General features: G+C 39.1%; 1 protein-coding gene across 1 annotated transcript; it reads right to left on the bottom strand.

The window, feature by feature from the left end:
- Window positions 1-391: 391 nt before the first annotated feature.
- LOC139940599 (uncharacterized) lies at window positions 392-13645 on the bottom strand. Its single transcript, XM_071936935.1, has 3 exons — window positions 11617-13645; window positions 2014-2060; window positions 392-1641 (listed from the first exon to the last, which is right to left on the bottom strand). Exons 1-2 carry the CDS (start codon window positions 12670-12672, stop codon window positions 2046-2048), a joined length of 1071 nt encoding a protein of 356 aa, XP_071793036.1. The 5' UTR covers window positions 12673-13645; the 3' UTR covers window positions 392-1641; window positions 2014-2045.
- Window positions 13646-21342: the final 7697 nt, after the last annotated feature.

The following is a 21342-nucleotide window of genomic DNA, read 5'->3' as shown; positions in this document are numbered from 1 at the left end:
AGAAAATGCGTTTTTGTATAAACGAAATGAAGTGAAAGATCGCCATCGGGATCGCTACATACCGCGGCCACAAAGTGCCATGGTGGCCACTTGCAGCATTCCCCCTCCCCCCAAAAAAAGGAAGACCCCCTCCCCTAACAAACCCGTTCACTCTGCCCCAAAACTTGGAGAAATGCCCCCTGTGCCTCCATCGACAAGGTCCTGACAATGGCTACGCCGCTGGTTACAATCATCAGGGGGGGGGGGGGGGGTAGGGGAGGGGAGAGTTTGCACCAAGGGTTCGAAGTTAGGGTTTATCTGTAACCTTTAAGGAAAAACCATATTACGAATCTAGTATAAACAAACGAAAACAAATAATTATTTAAAACGACTTCATATAACGTAACGTGGATATAATTATATACTTTATTAATTACTTCACCATTATTATATAATACATTACTACAAATATTGGAACAACTTTGTGACAAGAAGTTGGGTACTAAGACTACAGACCAACGTTGAAACAGTTAAATACGTCTACAAGCTACTAGGATGAACATTATGGAACAGTAATGCTGAACTAATTTAGTTTGTATAGGTTTTCTAACTGATGTCTGGTTTATCATTATGAACTTTAAAGGCACTGTACACGTTTGTTAATTGTCAAAGACCAGTGTTCTCACTTGGTGTATCCCATCATCAGCATAAAATAACAAGCCTGTGAAAATTTGGGCTCAATTGGTCATCAAAGTTGCGAGAAAATGATGAAAGAAAAACACCCTTGTTGGACGAATGTGTGTGCTTTCAGATAGAAATAAAAGACTTCTAGCTAAAAGTCTTTTATTATTTAAGTGAGATATTACCTCTTTCTCAAAAACTACGTTACTTCAGAGGGAGTCGTTTCCCACATGTCTGTTACTATATCAACAGCTCTCCAATGCTCGTTACCAAGTCAGATTTTTAAGTTAATATTTGTTTTGAGTAATTTCCAAACGTGTACCTTCCCTTTAAGCAATTCCATTTTATACGGGACTTTAGAGACGTTTTATGACTGTCGATCTGTGGACTCCCTTCAACGCAGTTTATAAACCCCAGTCAAGCGAGAACAAGTTTTAAAGAACCGATTGTTTCAACAGTAGTTTGTGTTTATTGAAAAAAAAAAAAAATCTTAGAATGACTCCGGTGATTTCAGTTGTCTAAGCGATAAGAATGTTTTCTTTAAAAAACCCGCACCTTTAACACAACTCGGGATACGTCCCAATAATGTAAACACTTTTTAACGCGTGTAACTGTTTCACATTTCAATGTTGAAGATCGGGCAACACTTTATCGCATAATTAGGAGTGCAGACCTTTAACAATTTGACGGGGCATTCTTCTGGAGATTTTGTTTTTCAAATAACGGCAAGTGTTTTAGATCATTGCAATTTTGATTTTTACATCCTATAAAATGCTCAAATTGATTACAGAAAACGTGTATCCCCTGCATGCAAAAGACAATATTTAACAGGATGTCCCGGATAGCAGCTGCAGTAGTCCTCAAACTGAATACAGACGGCGACCCGGTAAAGTAAAGTGCGCCATCATTCGCCATGACAAGTTAGAGTAGACGTTGAGGTCGCCCTTTCCAAATGGTTCGATACCTTGGTGAAGTTCAGTGCTGAAAATTTAGAGAGAAAAAATACGTTACAGTCAACTTTAGCACAATGGAAAACATGCTACATAGAATGAAAGATTTTACTTGACATTTCTTTTCCTGTTTTTAATTTATTCTGATTTTACATGTATATTTTTCCTAAACACCGAAACAAAATTCTCTTACAAAAACACTTTTAAGACGATGACAGTTTATATTTCTTGACACTTTGAAATAAACAAAAGATGACATCAAGTATCACAGCGATTGCAACCCACTCTATTTGTACATATTCAATTGACATTTTAGACAAACATTTTATGTTTGAATTTCTTTTGAATATAATTTTTTGAATTAAACTAAAATACGTTGTATGGTCCTGTCACATGTACTTACATATTATCTTACGTCATCTGCAGCTTCATGAATTATTCAACAGGAACCTGCAACCAAAGAAAACATACCAATATTTTATTGAACATGAAAGACAGAAGTACAATGAGGATATTGACACGTCTAGGATCCATGTACAATATTTGAGGCACCATGGTCCAATTTCATAGCTCTGCTTAAAGGCAGTGGACACTATTGGTAATTACTCAAAATAATTATTAGCATAAAACCTTACTTGGTAACGAGTAATGGGGAGAGGTTGATAATATAAAACAGTGTGAGAAACGGCTCCCTCTGAAGTAACATATTTCGGGAAAGAAGTAATTTTCCACGAATTTGATTTCGAGACCTCAGATTTAGAATTTGAGGTCTCGAAATCAAGCAATCTAAACGCACACAACTTCGTGTGCCAAGGGTGTTTTTTCTTTCATTAGTATTTCGCACCTTCGATGACCGATTGAGCTCAAATTTTCACATCTTTTTTTTATGCATATGTTGAGATACAGCAAGTGAGAAGACTTGTCTTTGACAATTACCAATAGTTTCCACTGTCTTTAAGCAGAAAATATCGCTTACATTCGTTTGCTAAGCACAAATGAGCAAGAAACCAGTCACAAATTGTACATGTGACACATGCATTTGGGCCGATTACTGTGTTCTGGTCAGCATAATTATGTTGTGCTTTTGTAAGCATGTCTTTAAGACTGGGCCATGTGCTTGCACGTTACTGCTCTCTGGGCCACTGAACCCCAATGGTTGCCACGATGTTCATTATCACAACATTATCTGATGAGCTAGCTCATTTATGTTTTACCACAAATTGATACCAATGGGTTCGACCAGAATGTTGGATTGAATAACCCTCACACGATGTACACTGTATAACACAATCAAGACAATATTCATCCCCCATCACAAAATTGAAAAACAGAGAAGAGCAAATTTTATCATAATAACAGTACAGTGTATCCCAAGGGACGCTTAAAGGCCCATAGAACCAGACAAAGGCTGAACATCTGCATCGTGGCCGATCGATTCAAGTTTAGCTTCCCGAGCGTGCTGAGCGCCCGGTCAACTGCGGGCCAGTCGCCCCCAGATCACCACGCCATAAACGGAAAACCGTAATCAACATGTAAGGCCCCCTCCCTTTATTATAATGCTAGAATTGCGAATCCTTCCATAGTTATATACATTCGATCGCATTACTCTAGTTCAACACTTCCACGAGTCCAGTGTCAAAATTCTTTTGAAATTGCTCCTAATTACTAAGCCATCAACCCTTGTTCAACATTATATCGCCCAACCAGATGAGTATTTCTTTGTTGTAAGTTGTTCAACGGGTTCCTAAAGGCTGTCGACAGCTCAACGGGTTCCTACGGGCTATCGGCAGCTCAACGGGTTCATACATGCTGTCGACAGCTCAACGGGTTCCAGGCTGTCGACAGCTCAACGGGTTCCTATAGGCTGTCGGCAGATCAACTGATTCCTACAGGATGTCGGCAGATCAACGGGTTCCCAAGCTGTCGACAGCCCAACGGGTTCCTACAGGCTGTCGACAGCTCAACGGGTTCCTAAAGCCTGTCGACAGCCCAACGGGTTCCTACACAGGCTGTCGACAGCTCAACGGGTTCCCAAAGGCTGTCGACAGCCCAACGGGTTTCTACACAGGCTGTCGATAGCTCAACGGGTTCCCAACGGCTGTCGACAGCCCAACGTGTCCTACAGGCTGTCGACAGCTCAACGGGTTCCTACAGGCTGTCGACAGCTTTTTTTTAATTGCCGATTTATTGTTATAGTCGATCAAAATCATTAAAAAAAACATTGTAATAAATGCTACCAAAATGACAGGCATGAAGTGCGATGATATAACAATTGTTCCTCTCCGTCAAACATGTAGGAATTAGCGCAGCATTACTTATGTCATGTTAACATCTAAAACAATAGAAGATCAACATAAAGTACACCTACAATTATTCTCTTGTATTTAGCTGTCTAGTAGTCAAGGTGACTAATGGTACATAATCAGTTTATGGTTGGAGGAACTCTGGGTCTGTGTCTCATCCTCCTGTACTCCTCCATAGGGGACATTATCAATGCATTAAAAACTCTCATAATAAAGGATGAATTTATTAATGACTGGCGCCAGCTGCAATTCAAGAAGGCGGTGGTTTGGGGAGGGGCGTTCAGCCATGAGCGCGTGAACAGAATATTGAAAGAATTTTTTTCATTTTGCTTATCACATCTGAAACACCATTTTATTATTAATTTTTAGATTTGAAAGTTAACACAATTTACAGTTTCATTCGTGGATCAGATTTTTTGTGACTCGGCCTTACTCCGTGCTCTGTGGTCTTAAACAGTCGTTTAAGATCTTTCAGGGTTGCGGCCTTGTGATAGGTCAGTATATAAAATTTAGTGTTGAAATCAGTGCTCAGTCACTTGTCTCTGCACTGTCCACACAGAGACAGCTGGTCCCAATGGTCTCAAGTTGGTTAGGTTTGGCCACCCATACCGAAACATTGGAGTAGTCTCATGAGAGTTTATGCATTAGACGAGCAGCTTGTGATGAAAGATGGCAATAATTTAAGGTAGCCACAATAAATAATAACCCTTATAAATATTGGCAAGATTTCTGCTAGTCTGCGCTCATTTTGAAGAGTGTGTATAATATCACACCCTTGCTGTACTGGGTCTTTTGGACATCAAATCTGTAGGGTGTGTGGGGTAGGCCTACCGAAAAAGATCGCTGGGTATTGCGGTAATAAGGGAAACTGGTGAATTATTAAATCAACAAGTTTAACATTATTCTCCCCTAACAGTTTTTACTTGTGTACAAAGCCAGTTATCAATGCTTAGAAATATAGCTGTACGTCTATATCATCCGTACAATCGGATGCCCCTGAAAAATAATTGACTGGTTTCAAGTGGCCATAATTTCTTCTTTGTGGCGAACACCTGGGCTGGCTGTAGCCCGCTGAGCGCCGCTCTTCCGCGATTAATCACGTAGCGGACCGTGCCGCTGCATTAAAACTTCGCCGAGAAAACCGACTCACAGTCGGTAGGATGTGTCAAATGACGTGGCCGTGCTGGGGACTTCACACACTGTACCGTAATACCAGAACCATACTGATTTAGTTCAATTCAATTTCAAGATGGATTTCATGAGCCTCCGCAACTCAAATAAAAATACAATTAAGTTATGTTTCAAGGACTGGAAAAATGAATGGCTATCTCACTACCGGTTTCATAAAACCAATTTAAAAAAACCTGTAAGCACAAAAACTTGAAAAGAGCAAAATATTCGTGCTAAGCAAAAATAAGTTTCCAGCCAAAACACCGTACATTTACAATTGCTGTGACTGGTACCCCGCTATTTTTCTGCTTAGCAAAGGACATTTAGCCAAGCAGAACTTTCTGCTCAACAGCTTCAGCAGGGCTATATAGGCCCCAACTTCATAAAGCTGTTTAGCAGAAAATACATTTTCTTCGCTAAACATAACTCGCAGCTGCAACAGCGAAACGTTTTGAACCAATTTCAAGAAACCTGTAAGCACAAAAACTTGAAAAGTGCATAATATTCTTGCTTAGCAAAAATAGGTTTCCAGCCAAAACACCGTATATTAAAATTGCTGTGACTGGTACCCCGCAATTTTTTTGCTTAGCAAAAGACATTAGCCCAGCAGATTTTTCTGCTCCCCAGCTTTATGAAACTTCAGGGCTATAGTATGGTGGCCCTGACGGGACACAGCCAGTCGTGAATATTTTTGCGACGTCGTGAATATTTTTGCGACGTCGTGAATTTATTCACGACAAGTCGCGAATATTTTTGCAACGTCGTGAATATTTTTGCGACGTCGTGAATTTATTCACAACAAGTCGCGAATTTTTTCACGACTAGTCGCGAATTTTTTCACGACAAGTCGCGAATTTTTTTACGACTAGTCGCGAATTTTTTCACGACTAGTCGCGAACATTTTCATGACGTCGTGAATATTTCTGCGACTAGTCGCGAAAATTTTTTCAGTAGCTTGAGTGTGTAATTACTGTATTCACGTTGACGGCTTAGTAAGACTAAGCTGAAAGCTGTCCCGTACGATGATGGATCCGGAGGAGAATTCCGACTCTTGCAAATCGATGGTGGGTTATTTAAACAAAACTAACGTTGACGTATGGCCCTTACGGTAGGCCTACGAGGCCTGACGTTATAGTTTTACTAGTACTTTAGTAGGAGTAGGCTATCCTATGCTAGGCAATAAACGTTGGCACTTTCACTCTTCAGATAAAACATAACGTTATATGTCACCCGAGGTAAATTTTACAAACAACCCAATGATAAGTTTAATTATAATGTGTTGACAATTTCAGCAAATAAATTTGACAATTTTTACCTGAAATGTTAGAGCAATTTGCGTTGTTATTTCCAACTTGAAACGCGAGTTCGTTCCGTCACGGCAGGGTGCAACGCATCACGTAATCCCCCACCAAGTTTAACTGAAAGATTAATCCTTTGGCATTCAGAATTATTTGGGTTTGGAGTAATTCAACCTTGAAAACCCCCGAAATATTGATGAAAGTCAGACACTGTTTTTTCGAACTTCGATAACAATTCTACTGGATAAAACATGGGCCCCATACACATAGCTGAGTGGCTACAATCTTCATAGCTTGGCTCTCTACGCGTGCCGTGTAAGAATTACACACTCAAGCTACTGAAAAAATATTTACGACTAGTCGCGAATTTATTCACGACTAGTCGCAGAATTATTCACGACGTCGTAAAAAATTTTTGCAACTAGTCGTGAAAATATTCGCGACTAGTCGTGAAAATATTCGCGACGTCGCGAAAATATTCGCGACTTGTCGTGAATATATATACGACGTCGCAAAAATATTTGCGACTAGTCGTGAAAATATTCGCGACTTGTCGTGAATAAATATACGACGTCGCGAAAATATTCACGACTGGCTGTGTCCCGTCAGGGCCACCATACTATAGGCCCCAACTTCATAAAGCTGTTGAACAGAAATTAACTTTTCTTTGCTAAGCATAAAATGAGTGAGGCACCAGCTGCAACGTTGTGAAATTCTGGCTTGTTACCAATTTCTAACAAGCAAGCTTTTTCAGAGCAAGTTTATGCTAACAGGCTTTTATGAAATTGGGCCCAGGTGGCCTTAATCACTAAACCTTAAACTACACCCCAGTAGACCCTCTGGCCGCCGTTGGAATAGTTGGAGTGGCCCATTCAGTCACCCTACACCCTATCAATTTAGAAGGTGCCATACCTCGGCGTACAACCAGGGAATAACACCCCACTTGTTTATTTAATTTCTGTCGAGAGGGTCGTTTCTAAGCTATACCGCAGTATCAAATAGTTTCTATATCAAGGTTTTTTTTAGCTTTGGCGACTGATACACGTCTCCAAGTGTTCATGCCCCTTGTGACCCTTGACCCAGACCGACAAATTGCCATCAGTCATCCGATCAACTCAAAGAAGGCATACCATTGTTGTGGTTTTATTGTTTTTAATAAACAAATTGTCCACTTGTCCACTGAAAGTACTTTTTTATGCAAAGAAATCATATAAAATGTTACCCACTTAAATTCGAAAGATAAAAAATCTCGCCGACGCTCATGAATGCAAGGGGCAAAAAAAAAAAAAACCGCGATAAATTGCGAAAACACAAGCAGTGCTTTCAAAAATACTTATCGCCTTAGAATCAAGGGCACGAATCAAGTGATGGATAAGGGGAGGGGGACCTCCGGGGCACTTGTCCAAAACCGTGCCCTCCTCCAAATTTGCACTTCTTTTGTATTAAATAATACCATAACAGAGTAATCTCATAAACTTTAATTTAATAATTTCCAATGTTGCTATTTCACACGCATTTTTTGTTTGAATTTCGCAAATGGCATATTTGCCCCACTACGCACACACTTGTCTTGATGCCCTCTAATATTGTACCCTTTTCGGCACTGCTTTATAATCTGGTGACAGTTGAACCAATCCTACCTCCATTGTTGAACCTTGAATGAGAGATCGTAAATCAACAATCTAAAACATTCGAATCCCAAATCGTAAGTGCATTCCGTCTACGATGTGTGTTGTTTAAAGACACTGGACACTATTGGTTATTATTGTCAAAGACCAGTCTTCACAGTTGGTGTATCTCAACATATGCATAAAGTAACAAACATGTGAAAATTTGAGCTCAATCGGTCGTCGAAGATGCGAGATAATAACGAAAGAAAAAACAACACCCTTGTCAAACGAAGTTGTGTGCTTTCAGATGCTTATTTTCGAGACCTCAAAATTCTGAATCTGAGGTCTCGAAATCAAATTCGTGGAAAATTACCTCTTTCTCAAAAAGTACATACTTTAGAGGGAGCCGTTTCTCACAATGTTTTATACTCTCAACCTCCCCCATTACTCGTAATCAAGAAAGGTTTAATGCTAATAATTATTTTCAGTAAATACCAATAGTGTCCACTGCCTTTAAGGATCTGACAACAAATCAATCAACTGAAGCTAATATTGTTTACCGTGGGCGGAATTTAATGTTTAGCACGGTTTACAGCAATGTAAACAAACACAGCAATACAGATTCTTGCAGTTGTTCTTGTCAATTGCCTTTCTTTGTATGTGTCTGTATTTATAATAATATAAAGAAGGATCTACATTTATACACCAAGTGCGGACTAGTCTTTGACAATTACCATATACCCTGCCTTTAAAGGCAGTGGACACTATTGGTAATTACTCAAAATAATTTTTTGCATAAAACCTTACTTGGTAACGAGTATTGGGGAGAGGTTGATGGTATAAAACATTGCGAGAAACGGCTCCATCTGAAGTAACGTAGTTTTCGAGAAAGAAGTAATTTTCCACGAATTTGATTTCGAGACCTCAGATTTAGAATTTGAGGTCTCTAAATAAAGCATATGAAAGCACACACCTTCATGTGACAAGGGTGTTTTTTCTTTCATTATTATCTCAACTTTGACGACCAAATGAGCTCAAATTTTCACAGGTTTGTTATTTTATGCATAATGTTGAGATACACCAAGTGAGAGACTGGTCTTTGACGATCACCAATAGTGTCCAGTGTCTTTAAAGATTTGACAACAAATCAATCAACTGAAGCTAATATTGTTAACCGTGGGCGGAATTTAATGTTTAGCACGGTTTACAGCAATGTAAACAAACACAGCAATACAGATTCTTGTAGTTGTTCTTGTCAATAGCCTTTCTTTGTATGTGACTGTATTTATATTAACATAAGGACTGAACTACATTTATACACCAAGTGCGGACCGGTCTTTGACAATTACCATATACCCTGCCTTTCAAGGCAGTGGACACTATTGGTAATTACTCAAAATAATTTTTAGCATAAAACCTTACTTGGTAACGAGTAATGGGGAGAGGTTGATAGTATACAACATTGTGAGAAACGGCTCCCTCTGAAGTGACGTAGTTTTCGAGAAAGAAGTAATTTTCCACGAGTTTGATTTCGAGACATCAGATTTAGAATTTGAGGTCTCGAAATCAAGCATCTGAAAGCACACAACTTTGTGTGACAAGGTTTTTTTCTCATCCATTATTATCTCGCAACTTCGACGACCAATTGAGCTCAAATTTTCATTTTTTTTCCCCCATGAATTTGTTGAGATACACCAAGTGGGAAGACTGGTCTTTGACAATTACCAATAGTGTCCAGTGTCTTTAATTAAATTTATCGTCATCAGAATCATCTTTGCAATTTATTAATTATATTCTTACGTTTTAATTGAACAAAAAGGACCCAGCAGTCATATCCATCTTTCAACACATCGCCAAGGACTAAATTGACTGAATTAGTTCTCAACAAAAACCTCGGCAAAATAATCAATGTGCAAATGGATCCCGATCAGCCAGTTCATGTAAATGTTCTGCACGGACGGCTACGCAACAATGGCTGTTTAGTGCCAAGGTCATTTCCCATGATATTTATTTGTCCGATGATTAATAATGCCGCAGGTCGGTTGTCACATCCGTGTTTAACATCTGCTTCTGACTTTATTACGATCACACGATGAAACCGTGTTATGAAAGACCAGACTTAAAGGCAGTGGACACTATTGGTAATTGTCAAAGACTAGCCTTCACAGTTGGTGTATCTCAACATATGCATAAAATAACAAACCTGTGAAAATTTGAGCTCAATCGGTCATCAGAGTTGCAAGATAATAATGAAAGAAAAAACATCGTAGTCACACAAAGTTGTGTGCGTTTAGATGGTTGATTTCGAGACCTCAAGTTCTAAACCTGAGGTCTCTAAATCAAATCAGTGGAAAATTACTTCTTTCTCGAAAACTATGTCACTTCTGAGGGAGCTGTTTCTCACAATATTTTGTACCATCAACCTCTCCCCATTACTCTTCACAAAGAAAGGTTTTATGCTAATAAATATTTTTAGTAATTACCATTAGTGTCCACTGCCTTTAATAAATTGACGGCACTCGGCCGCCACATCGCGCTGCAACTAAACAGGTTTCTGATTGGAAGAAAAAAAACATGCTAAGAAAATATTGTCAATGTAAGGAAATTGGAAAACAATCGGTAAATATTGTTTCAAATTAGAAATCTAGGCTTCCTGTATTATTACGCACTGTTGCAGCTTTTTAATTGATATTTTCTTTTACGTTAAGCTTTTATCTCAGAGCCGAGAATAATTAAACGTGGTTATAATACGGTTCGCATTTTGTTTATAACTGAATGGTCTGTCAAACTGAAGAAAAAACCCCAAACTATTTGGCAAAGTTACATTCAAGAGAATAATGCGTATTCCACTGCAGCCATCTTTTACGGATTTATCTTTTATGGATTTGTGAAAGCTACAAATGATGGAGGAAGATTAACATGAATAGAAAATGGTATTTAATTGAAAGCATGAGGATAAAAACAAATGTTCTAAGCATGGTATCAGAAAACGAATGGATAAAATGCCATGACACAGTCGTATAAATCAGTGGTCATGGTCAAATAAAATAGAGAGCACAGCACATTGCAAAAAAAAACCTTGACGGCGATCATCGGTGGTCAACCTACATTAGTCAACTCAAACTTTCAGACCAACTAAGCAGCCAAAAGTTCCAAAGTAAAGAAAGTTAAAGACACGAGACACTATTGGTAATTGTCAAAGACCAGTCTTCTCACTTGGTGTATCTCAACATCTGCACAAAATAAAAAACCTATGAAAATCTGGGCTCAATTGGTCGTCGAAGTTGCGAGATAAGAATGGAAAAAAAAATGAAAAAAGAAATTGTCACACGAAGTTGTGTGCTTTTAGATGGTTGATTTCGAGACCTCAAATTCTAAACTTGAGGTCTCGAAATCAAATTCGTGGAAATTACTTCTTGCTCAAAAACTATGTCACTTCAGAGGGAGCCGTTTATCACAATGTTTTATACTATCAACCTCTCCCCATTACTCGTCACCAAGTAAGGATTTATGCTAAAAATTATTTTGAGTAATTACCAATAGTGTCCACAGCTTTAAAAGCAAGTTCAGAGCAAACATGAAATATTTTATCCGACGGAAAATAAAATCCAAAACCCAAACCTACCTTTCTCCTTTTTGAGCGTCCCTCTGATTGAAGTGTTCTTGTACACATGTCCACACATTCTCCAAATGACATCTGCTGCTTATCGGGGGAATAGTCCATGTCAGCAAGACTCGCCAATGCAAGGATGTAACTACACGCTATTCTAAGAATAGCCAACTTGGAAAGTTTCTGGTTGTGTGAGTAAGACGGCACAGCTCTTCGAAGTCCCTCAAAGGCTGCACTGATTGTATGAACGCGATTCCTCTCACGAGCATTCGCAACAATTCTTCGGGATCTACTCAGGTTCTTGTAGGATCGAGAAGTCTTTTTAGATCGGGGTACTCGTGAGGAACCACTCGAGTCAGGGGAATGATGAGGGCTACCGTCTTCACCATCCATTAAAGTCTCCGGTGAGTTAGTACCTTGTGATCCATCTTCGTTATCACTCTTACCATCGTCACTAGACACCCCACCACTACCATACATGCTTCGCATCATCATCGATTGCTGGGCAAAAGTTTTAGAGATAGTTGGGTTAAGGTCAAGGCTGTCTTCGCTGGAGTGGCTGGCCCGACTGAAATGACCCTGTAAGGCCAACATACCGGGTATCAACTCATCCACACCACAATCGCCCCTATCATCACCGTCCTCACCACCATGACCCCACCCTACCAGTGTCACTTTACTAGTCTCATAGCAACGAGATTCATCATCGTCATCATCATCAGTGTCACTGGTCAACTCCATTGCTGGTCCACAATGGTCCTCTTCAAGATGACTTGGTAAGTCCACAGGTTCCTCCTTAACCAGAGGGTTACTTGTACTCAATCGTCTTGGTTCACTCTGCTTCCGTTTGTTTCTCCTAGAGTAACCAGCTGGGGATAGTTTGGGAGGATGAACGTCTTGTCTTGTGTCACTTTGCTCCTCATCTTGTTCCTGCATGATGAAGACACATGGTTGAGATGGGGTCAATGGTTCTGCTGTACAGTAAGTATCGCCGTCCCCTTGCTGACCTGTTTTGGACGCTCGTTGCCGTCCAACATCACGGCGTGTTGAGGCTACCACAGTACCAGACATTGCTTCTGATAGACCACCCCTTCAATAGTCAGATATAACTTACAAAAAACAGAACAGATTGTTTGGCACTGGCAGGAATGATGAGACAGTATCGTTAGTTCGAAATTGCATTACTTGTATTTCTATCGCAGCACACAGTCTGTCCAGGCAGGCTACGAGTGTGTGTGTGTGTGTGTACAGGGTACTGTTACCGGTAATTCACCCAGCCTGGCAACACTCGACACGAGCCAATTCCGAGTCAGACGGCCCAGATGTTTCAGTCTCTGAGAATTCCTAATGTGATGCGTAATATGCGGATGTAATCTCCTACAGATTACCACACGGCGACCCCTTGTAGCTGGCAGGTAAAGTGATCGCTCACGTTCATGTAATATTGCCTATTGGTTGCCGTTGTGGACACAACTCGCTAGAGTTCCACCACACTCTCCTCCGTTCTGCACAGAGCACAGCTGCATTTACTTGTCAATAATTCACATTTACACGGTTCTGTGGGGGCCACAGTTTGAATGTCTCAAAAATATCCTTGTGTTATTAACGAAAGAGAGAAAGGAAGTGAAGGATGAGTTGAGCCGTGCTGCTAAGCTGACAGTGGGCTACAGTTGGCTGGCGAGACCCACCCGTCCATAGATGTCGTTACACCCCGGAGGCCGGCTAATAATAATGTGATCCAGCGTTTCACAAGACGGTTTTAGGGGTATTTTGTCTGCCCTTGTGTTTCTCACCCACACATACCCTACGCTCTCTCTCTACGTCTAATATGGGTTGGCCTCGACTCAATTCTCATGTGCGAGCACGACCGCCCAGCCACCAGATGTCAGATGAACGGCCGCGCTGATATTGTGTTTAATGGCAGCGCATAATCCTCGCCTTATTATCGGTGATTGTATCGCCTCAATCTGTCGCTTGCTTTTGACTGTGATTAGCATACGGCCCGTAGCCACCTGTGCGCTGCCTGCCTCGCAATCAACCTCCGTCAAAGCTGCCACGGCCGGGGGTGCCGAGGCGCTCACAATGCCCCGTCAATATCACACAATATTTGCCGTGTGCCGAGTAAACACAGCTCGCCCCAGGGTTTTTGCTACAATTACTGATATGCTGTGCGCGCTTGCCTTGTGCTCAACCACGGTTCAACTTGGGCTCAACTTCTTATCATCTGTGTATGCCTAAGTCTATAATTAAAAGAACCATAGAACAACAATCCTTGATCATGCTTCGATAAATACCAAAATATAACCATTTCGCAATTATAACCAAAAACCTTGCTCTGAAACAAGAACTATTGTTTTTTAATTGTCGATTTAATTCCCTCCACGAAAGAAAACCGGAATTGTCATCAAACCATTTATTTATTTTTTAATCTGGTATTGCATTCAAGTTGTCCGGGTCATCAATATGCGAATCATTATCTCTGCTGGAGAGACGGCCAGAAATCACAGCATTGATGGAAAATTCAAATCAATATTCCAGCATCTCCTTTTTCATCTATACGCCAAGCGTTTGGGCACATATCGACTTGCGCTTTAATTATGAGTGTGCGATGCAATGAAGGGCTGAAATATGCATGATAATGTGAAGGTTAGTTTGCACTCAGCGTAACCCCAGTTGAACTTAAACTAGGAATATCAAAAATAGTAGACTGAAAAGCAGAAAGGACATCCTTGTTGAGATCGAGATCCCACCCCCCCCCCCCAAAAAAAAAAAAGAAGAAAAAAAAAAAAAAAAAACCCTCCCATCGTTTCTCTTTCTGTTCTTTGAAATGCAAATTATAATTTCTCAACTAATTTTTTGTAGTGGACTTAAAAGCAGGAGGGACATCCTTGTTGAGATCGAGATCCCCCCACCTGAACCGTCCCATCGTGTCTCTTTCTGTTCTTTAAATGCAAATTATAATGTCCCAACTAATTTGTTTAGTAGACTGAAAAGTAGAAGGGACATCCTTGTTGAGATCGAGATTCCCCCCTCCAACCACAACCCTCCCATCGTTTCTCTTTCTGTTCTTTGAATGCATATTATAATTTCTACCAAAAATACTTGAGTGGACTTAAAAGCAGGAGAGACATCCCAGTTGGGATTGAGATTTTCCTCTCCAGAACCCCACCTCCAATAACTTCTCTTTACATTTTTTAAAAACAAATTGTAATTTCTTAAAATAAAATAAATATTACTTGAGTTTTGGTGAAACAACTCGTACAATAATTCTTTTATAATCCTATAATGTCCACATATGACAAATTTTGTTGCATTATATTTTATTGTAAATAAACAAACAATCTCAGCCTATATTTAGTCTATAAGTTTATTATACAATGTTCAAAACAGAGCACGCGTGTACACAATATGAAATATTATGTTTATCATTTACATAGTGAATAATAATAGAAACGTGCACAATCAGAAGGGACTGGTACAAACGAATTTACAGATGTATTTACATGTGTCCTTACACTACGAGCTGGACCAGTTACACAAGTCACACCTTCTATTCAGAACGATCAAACATTGTTATCAGATTTTATCACAATTATCTCACGATACACAAATGGACTTTGAGATTTCATTCTAGTGACAATAACCTTTTAGTCCCGAAAGATACAACAAGGTAGATAAAAAAGCGTTAGAAAGAGGGTGAATTATAGTACACACCTCGGTAAGACAACTTAAATGAACATTACAGAATTGGTTTTGCTGACAAAACAGTTGCTGGCAGTGTAAGCACTTTATGTAATCCACCATATGTATGAGCTGACAAACCTGTAGAAGTTTGAGATCGATCAGCCATCTGGGTCACGAGAAAATAGTAAAAAACCGATTCACATTGCATGACATTCGATGCAAACAAAACAATGAATAAAACGCTCACTGAGCGATAAACTCCAAACACGAAATAGATTATTTATTACTCAACAAATATGACATTTCAGACAATAATAATTCATGGGAAATTTTCTACTATCATCATCATTAGACTGTGTATTTTTTATGTTAATCTGTGATCTTCTCGATTTTTGTTTCTTACCATTCAATTCTGTAACTCACACCCCTCCTTTCTGAAAATCCTAGATCCACCCCTGAATAAAAGTAAATAACACTAAACACACGGGCACCAAGTTTGGGCAAGTGAATTATGCACAGCGATATTACCACATGACGCGACTCGGTTGATATTTCATATCAATTCCTATACGAGGATATTCTCATACGAAAAAAAAACTATGATTTGATTTATTTTTGAAATCCCACCTGAAAATCCCAATAAAAATCAATGTACTAGAACTTGGGGTTGAAGATAGCATCCAAGTTGTTGCCAGTTGTTGATAAATACATCTTTGAATTTCATCTTTGATACAACACCGGGAAAACCTAATCCTAAATCAATACTAAAAGTCAGCCCACTCCAACGTTATAGATGCAATGTGATATCGTTGGGACATGCAAGAAAATACCAGAGTTGTGCCTCGTTTTCCTTGCAGGTGTCCATCTGTGACTTCAATAATGAAGTCGGGGTAAAATACACACGCATGAAAATGAAATAGGATCTGTGCGTTGGAGTTTAACCAAGTACGAGTGCAATACGGCGAGGTGTCATTTCAGAACTACCGTAGGGGTTTGGTGAGGTACTCCTGATTGTACTCTCAGCATAAAGGGTTTTGAAGATAATGGTTACCATGCTGAGGACAGATAAACCTCAATTAAATCACGTAATAACTCTAATTAGCAAGTTAAATTTGCATCAGGATAAAGAATATAGTTTGGTTACATAAATACACAGATACAAGTGAGTAAAACATGCTTTCCCGACCGTTCTTTGAATAAAAAAGTCACAGGCATTTTTACTCCGGTGGGATTCAAACCCACGACCTTTGCCATTTTACAGCAGAATCTCGGTGGTTTAGTTGGCAAGACATCTCACTATTGTTATACAAAAGCTAAACCATCAAAATATGCATGTCTCAATAGCAGAAAGACCAATGAACATCTTGAAATCCTTAGTACGCCTACTGGGGTCGATTTCACAAAGAGTTGGGACTTTAGGACTAGTCCTAGGAGATATTATAAACGTATGGGTAGTCCTAAGTTAGGACGAGTAACTCGTCCTAAGTTCGAGATAATACTAGTCTTAACTCTTTGTGAAATCCACCCTGAAGTTAAAAGGAGACAGAAATAATTGTACATCATTACCTCTTGCACTCTTCCCAAGCATTGTTTCTAAATCTATAAATACTCATCTATAATTAATTCAATTAAAGTTGCCAATAATTTACACAAAAAACCCACAGTTCATTTAATTTACTTACATTCTTGATTAGCAAGAAATAATATTGGGATCAAATTTAAAACTGGGAAAGCTTATCACACAGCTTCCTTGTCTATTTTAACAGCTAAAGTTGTGTGATGCTAAACTAAACTATGCCTCAACCACCGAACCCCTCCGTCATGAATAAATGCATATAATAACTAACTTGGGTCTTGGCTCATTTTAAGCATAGTATCCAGGGAGCCTGATGTTGTCCATCGCACGACAATCCAAATATCGAAAGCCCCTAAAGAACAAAATCTCCAGATGCCGATATTCTTTGAAATTCATGGGCGACAAGTGCAAGAAACAAGAGCAAATCAATTGACTAGCTAGGTAGTTGAGGTAGCTAACTTAAAGGCAGTGGACACTTTTGGTAATTACTCAAACAAATTATTAGCATAAAACCTTTCTTGGTGATGAGTCATGGGGAGAGTTTGATGGTATAAAACATTGTGAGAAACGGCTCCCTCTGAAGTGCCATAGTTTTCGAGAAAGAAGTAATTTTCCCCGAATTTGATCTCGAGACCTCACATTTAGAACTTGAGATCTCGAAATCAACCATCTAAACGCACACAACTTCGTGTGGCAAGGGTGTTTTTTCTTTCATTATTATCTCGCAAGTTCGATGACTGATTGAGCTCAAATTTTCACAGGTTTGTTATTTTATGCATATGCTGAGATGTACCCACTGTGAAGGCTAGTCTTTGACAATTACCAATAGTGTCCACTGCCTTTAAAGCTCGCTGTGTTTTGAGGAAGCTAGCTTGAAGCAATAATGGATCAAATTGCTGGTTCTTGTCCTAAAACTCACAGTGATGAGCCTATGGGTTTGTCTACTTGAGTAGTATTTGTTATGTCACAGGGTTGCATCAGAAGGTAATAATGTATCTACTGCAATCTTTGTCTGGATGGCATCGCAGCTTAAAGGCAGTGGACACTATTGGTAGTTACTAAAAAATAATTATTATCATAAAACCTTTCTTTATTACAAGTAATGGGGAGAGGTTGATAGTAAAAAAAACATGGTGAGAAACAGTTCCTCTGAAGTGACCTAGTTTTCCAGAAAGAAGTATTTTTCTACGATTTTGATTTCGAGACCTCAGATTTTGAATTTGAGGTCTCGAAATCAAGCATCTGGAAGCACACAACTTCGTGTGACCATGGTGCGACTAGGGTGTATTTTCTTTCAATAATATCTCGCAAACTTTTGAGATCAACTATATTCGACCGATTGAGCTCAAATATTCACAGGTTGGTGTTTTATGTATTGAGATACACCAAGTGAGAAGAATGGTCTTTGACAATAACCAATAGTGTCCAGTGTCTTTAAATACGCACTCAACCTCAATTTACAGAAGCCATTTATCATATAAAAAAAATCAAAAACAGGGTTTACTTCCTTGAACTGCCAACAACAGCCTGCAGCAAGTTGTGTATGCTAACATATATTTTGAGTATTTACCAAACGTGTCCAGTACCTTTAATATTTATATTCTCCATCTAAAGACCTTTATCACGCTGTCACCATCTTGGTCATGTTCCCTTTGTCCCATTACAGTAATGAATGCTAACATTCATTGCGCATGGCACCAGACTATTATTTCTTTCTTTGCGCATGACACCAGATTGTAATTTCATTCATTGCGCATGGCACCCGACTATTATTTCATTCATTGCGCATGGCACCAGACTATTATTTCATTCATTGCGCATGGCACCAGACTATTATTTCATTCATTGCGCATGGCACCAGACTATTATTTCGCCCAGCCTCAGTTTGGTTCCAATGAGTTGGAATGGAGTAAAATCAAGATGACCACACGTGATAAAGGTCTATACTTGTGATTCCTGCAATTTTTCTCCCCGATTGTACTATGCTTTGAAATAAATGAACAATGAACCTTGAAATTGGTCTTATACATGCAGGCCTGTATGTATGTATAATATATTCTACACAAGCTCTGGTGCGGCCACAACTGTGAAAGTTAAACAGGTACGCAATCAAAGGGCTGGATGTGCGAGTCACACCTTCCCCCTGTCTCCTAGTCACTTTGTCCCCACGGATTGCTGAGATTTCCCTGCTCTAGGAGGTGTGTTTCAACCAAAGCCTTCATGTAATATTTATCATGCATCATTATTATTCCAACGACTCAGAAATGAAAGATAACTCCTGACGTGACACGGGCACGTTGTCACAGAAAGGGCAATGTTTTCAGACTTTTTACATGTTGGCTTTCTGAAGTCATTTTACGGCAATCCGGCTGCCATTGAGCGCTGTGCAAACCTCAAGGGATTATAGGTGACGGGCTACAGGCCATCAATAAATACTACAACTTTGTCAACCATTGATTCGCATCTGGATGCAGTATCTTACAACAACAAAACTGGTAACTTCACTTCAAATTAATATATAATAGAAATGTTTTTGTTTTCATTGAAAATGTATAAAACTGTACTTTTAACAAATTGACACCAGGGCCCAATTTCATAAAGCTGCTAAGCAGAAAATACAGCTTAGCAAACTTATATGCCAAGCAAAAGATGGATGGGGCACCAGTCAAAACAGTGTAAACTCTATGGACTTTTAGCTGTTAATCTGTTTCTGCTTAGCAATATTTTTATGTGCTTAGCAAGTTTTTCTGTGCTTGCAGGCTTTATGAAATTGGTCCCAGAAAGCAATATTAGGGTTCTTACAATGTGCAAAATGTCTCATGTGATTTTTTATTAAAAGCCAACCCTATCCATGTAGGCTACAAACATTTTGAATTTGTGTAAAGTATGGTAATGTGTTTAGAGTTTCATCCATGTAGCAAAACAACCCAGTACTGTTTGTGTGAAATTGCTCCCCCCAAATTATAAAAAACAAATATTAATACAATTTTGACACAATATGATAAGTCGAGTATGAGAGTGAACATATGGATTTTAAGTACAAGTACAACTGTATGTCACTAGTGGGTGCGATGACGCCATCATCAATGTACATCATTTAAAAAGCAACTGGTACCAATAACAGTCCTTATTTAACACAAGATGTTACATTGAAATTGAAAACAGAATTTAGAGTAGGCCGAATCAATGTTGAAGCGGTCACTCTCCTAGTTCCATCTAGTAATAATTGCTTTCTCAATTCACACTGCACATTACCAGAGGACATGTCCGCAATGCAATATCAAACACCTGCATGCCTGCTATTGCAGACAATGAAATGAACATAAATTGAGTTTCACACAATCTCTTTGTATAAACATTAAGGGGAGTCAATATTGAAACCATTCCTGTATCTCAAGGTTTTTTCCCCCCAGTACCAACGTTAAAGGCAGTGGACACTATTGGTAATTGTCAATGCCCAGTGTTCTCACTTGGTGTATCCCATCATAAGCATAAAATAACAAGCCTGTGAAAATTTGGGCTCAATCGGTCATCAAAGTTGCGAGAAAATGATGAAAGAAAAAACACCCTTGTTGGACGAATTTGTGTGCTTTCAGATAGGAATAAAAGACTTCTAGCTAGAAGTCTTTTATCATTTTAGTGAGAAATAACCTCTTTCTCAAAAACTACGTTACTTCAGAGGGAGTCGTTTCCCACAATGTTTTATTTTATCAACAGCTCTCTAATGCTTGTTCCCAAGTAAGTTTTCAAGATAATATTTGTTTTTGAGTAATTTTTGAGTAATTACCAAACGTGTACCTTCCCTTTAAGGATGGTGTGTTTTCATACATGTATATTTTTTCCTGTTGTGTCCTTACGGCAAGTTGTGTATGTGTACAGGACACCTGCCTGGCTGTAGGGTTTAGTCAGGACGGAGAGAGTAGAACGCTACGAGGCAAGATAGATTGAGAATGAAGTATGGAAGATGTGTCACGGAATAAAGGAGTCACTTTATCAACCAAGAAAAATGCCATGTTGCAAGGTCTTGGTATTTGTGTATAGATATAAATTCAGTTTGATTTAGTTTTCTGGTTAAAGATACTCGACACTATTGGTAATTGCCAAAGACCAGTCTTCTCACTTAGTGCATAGAGAAATTCTCTATGCTTCGTGTATCTCAACATATGCATTTAATAATAAAAAAACTGTGAAAATTTAAGCTCAATTGGTCGTGGAAAATGCGAGATAATAATGAAAGAAAAAACACCCTTGTCACAAGAAGTTGTGTGCTTTTAGATGGTTGATTTTGAGACCTCAAATTCTAAATCCGAAGTCTCGAAATCAAATTCGTGGAAAATTACTTCTTTCTAAAAAACTGTGTTACTTCAGAGGGAGCCGTTTCTCACAATGTTTTAAACTATCAACCTGTCATCATTACTTGTTACCAAGTAAGGTTTTATGCTAATAAATATTTTGAGTAATTGCCACTAGTGTCCACTGCC

The sequence above is a fragment of the Asterias amurensis genome, chromosome 8 (assembly GCF_032118995.1).
Source record: "Asterias amurensis chromosome 8, ASM3211899v1".
Classification (NCBI taxonomy): Eukaryota; Metazoa; Echinodermata; class Asteroidea; order Forcipulatida; family Asteriidae; genus Asterias; species Asterias amurensis.
Note: the sequence above shows the minus strand (reverse complement) of the source record. Positions and strands in the feature narration are given on the sequence as shown.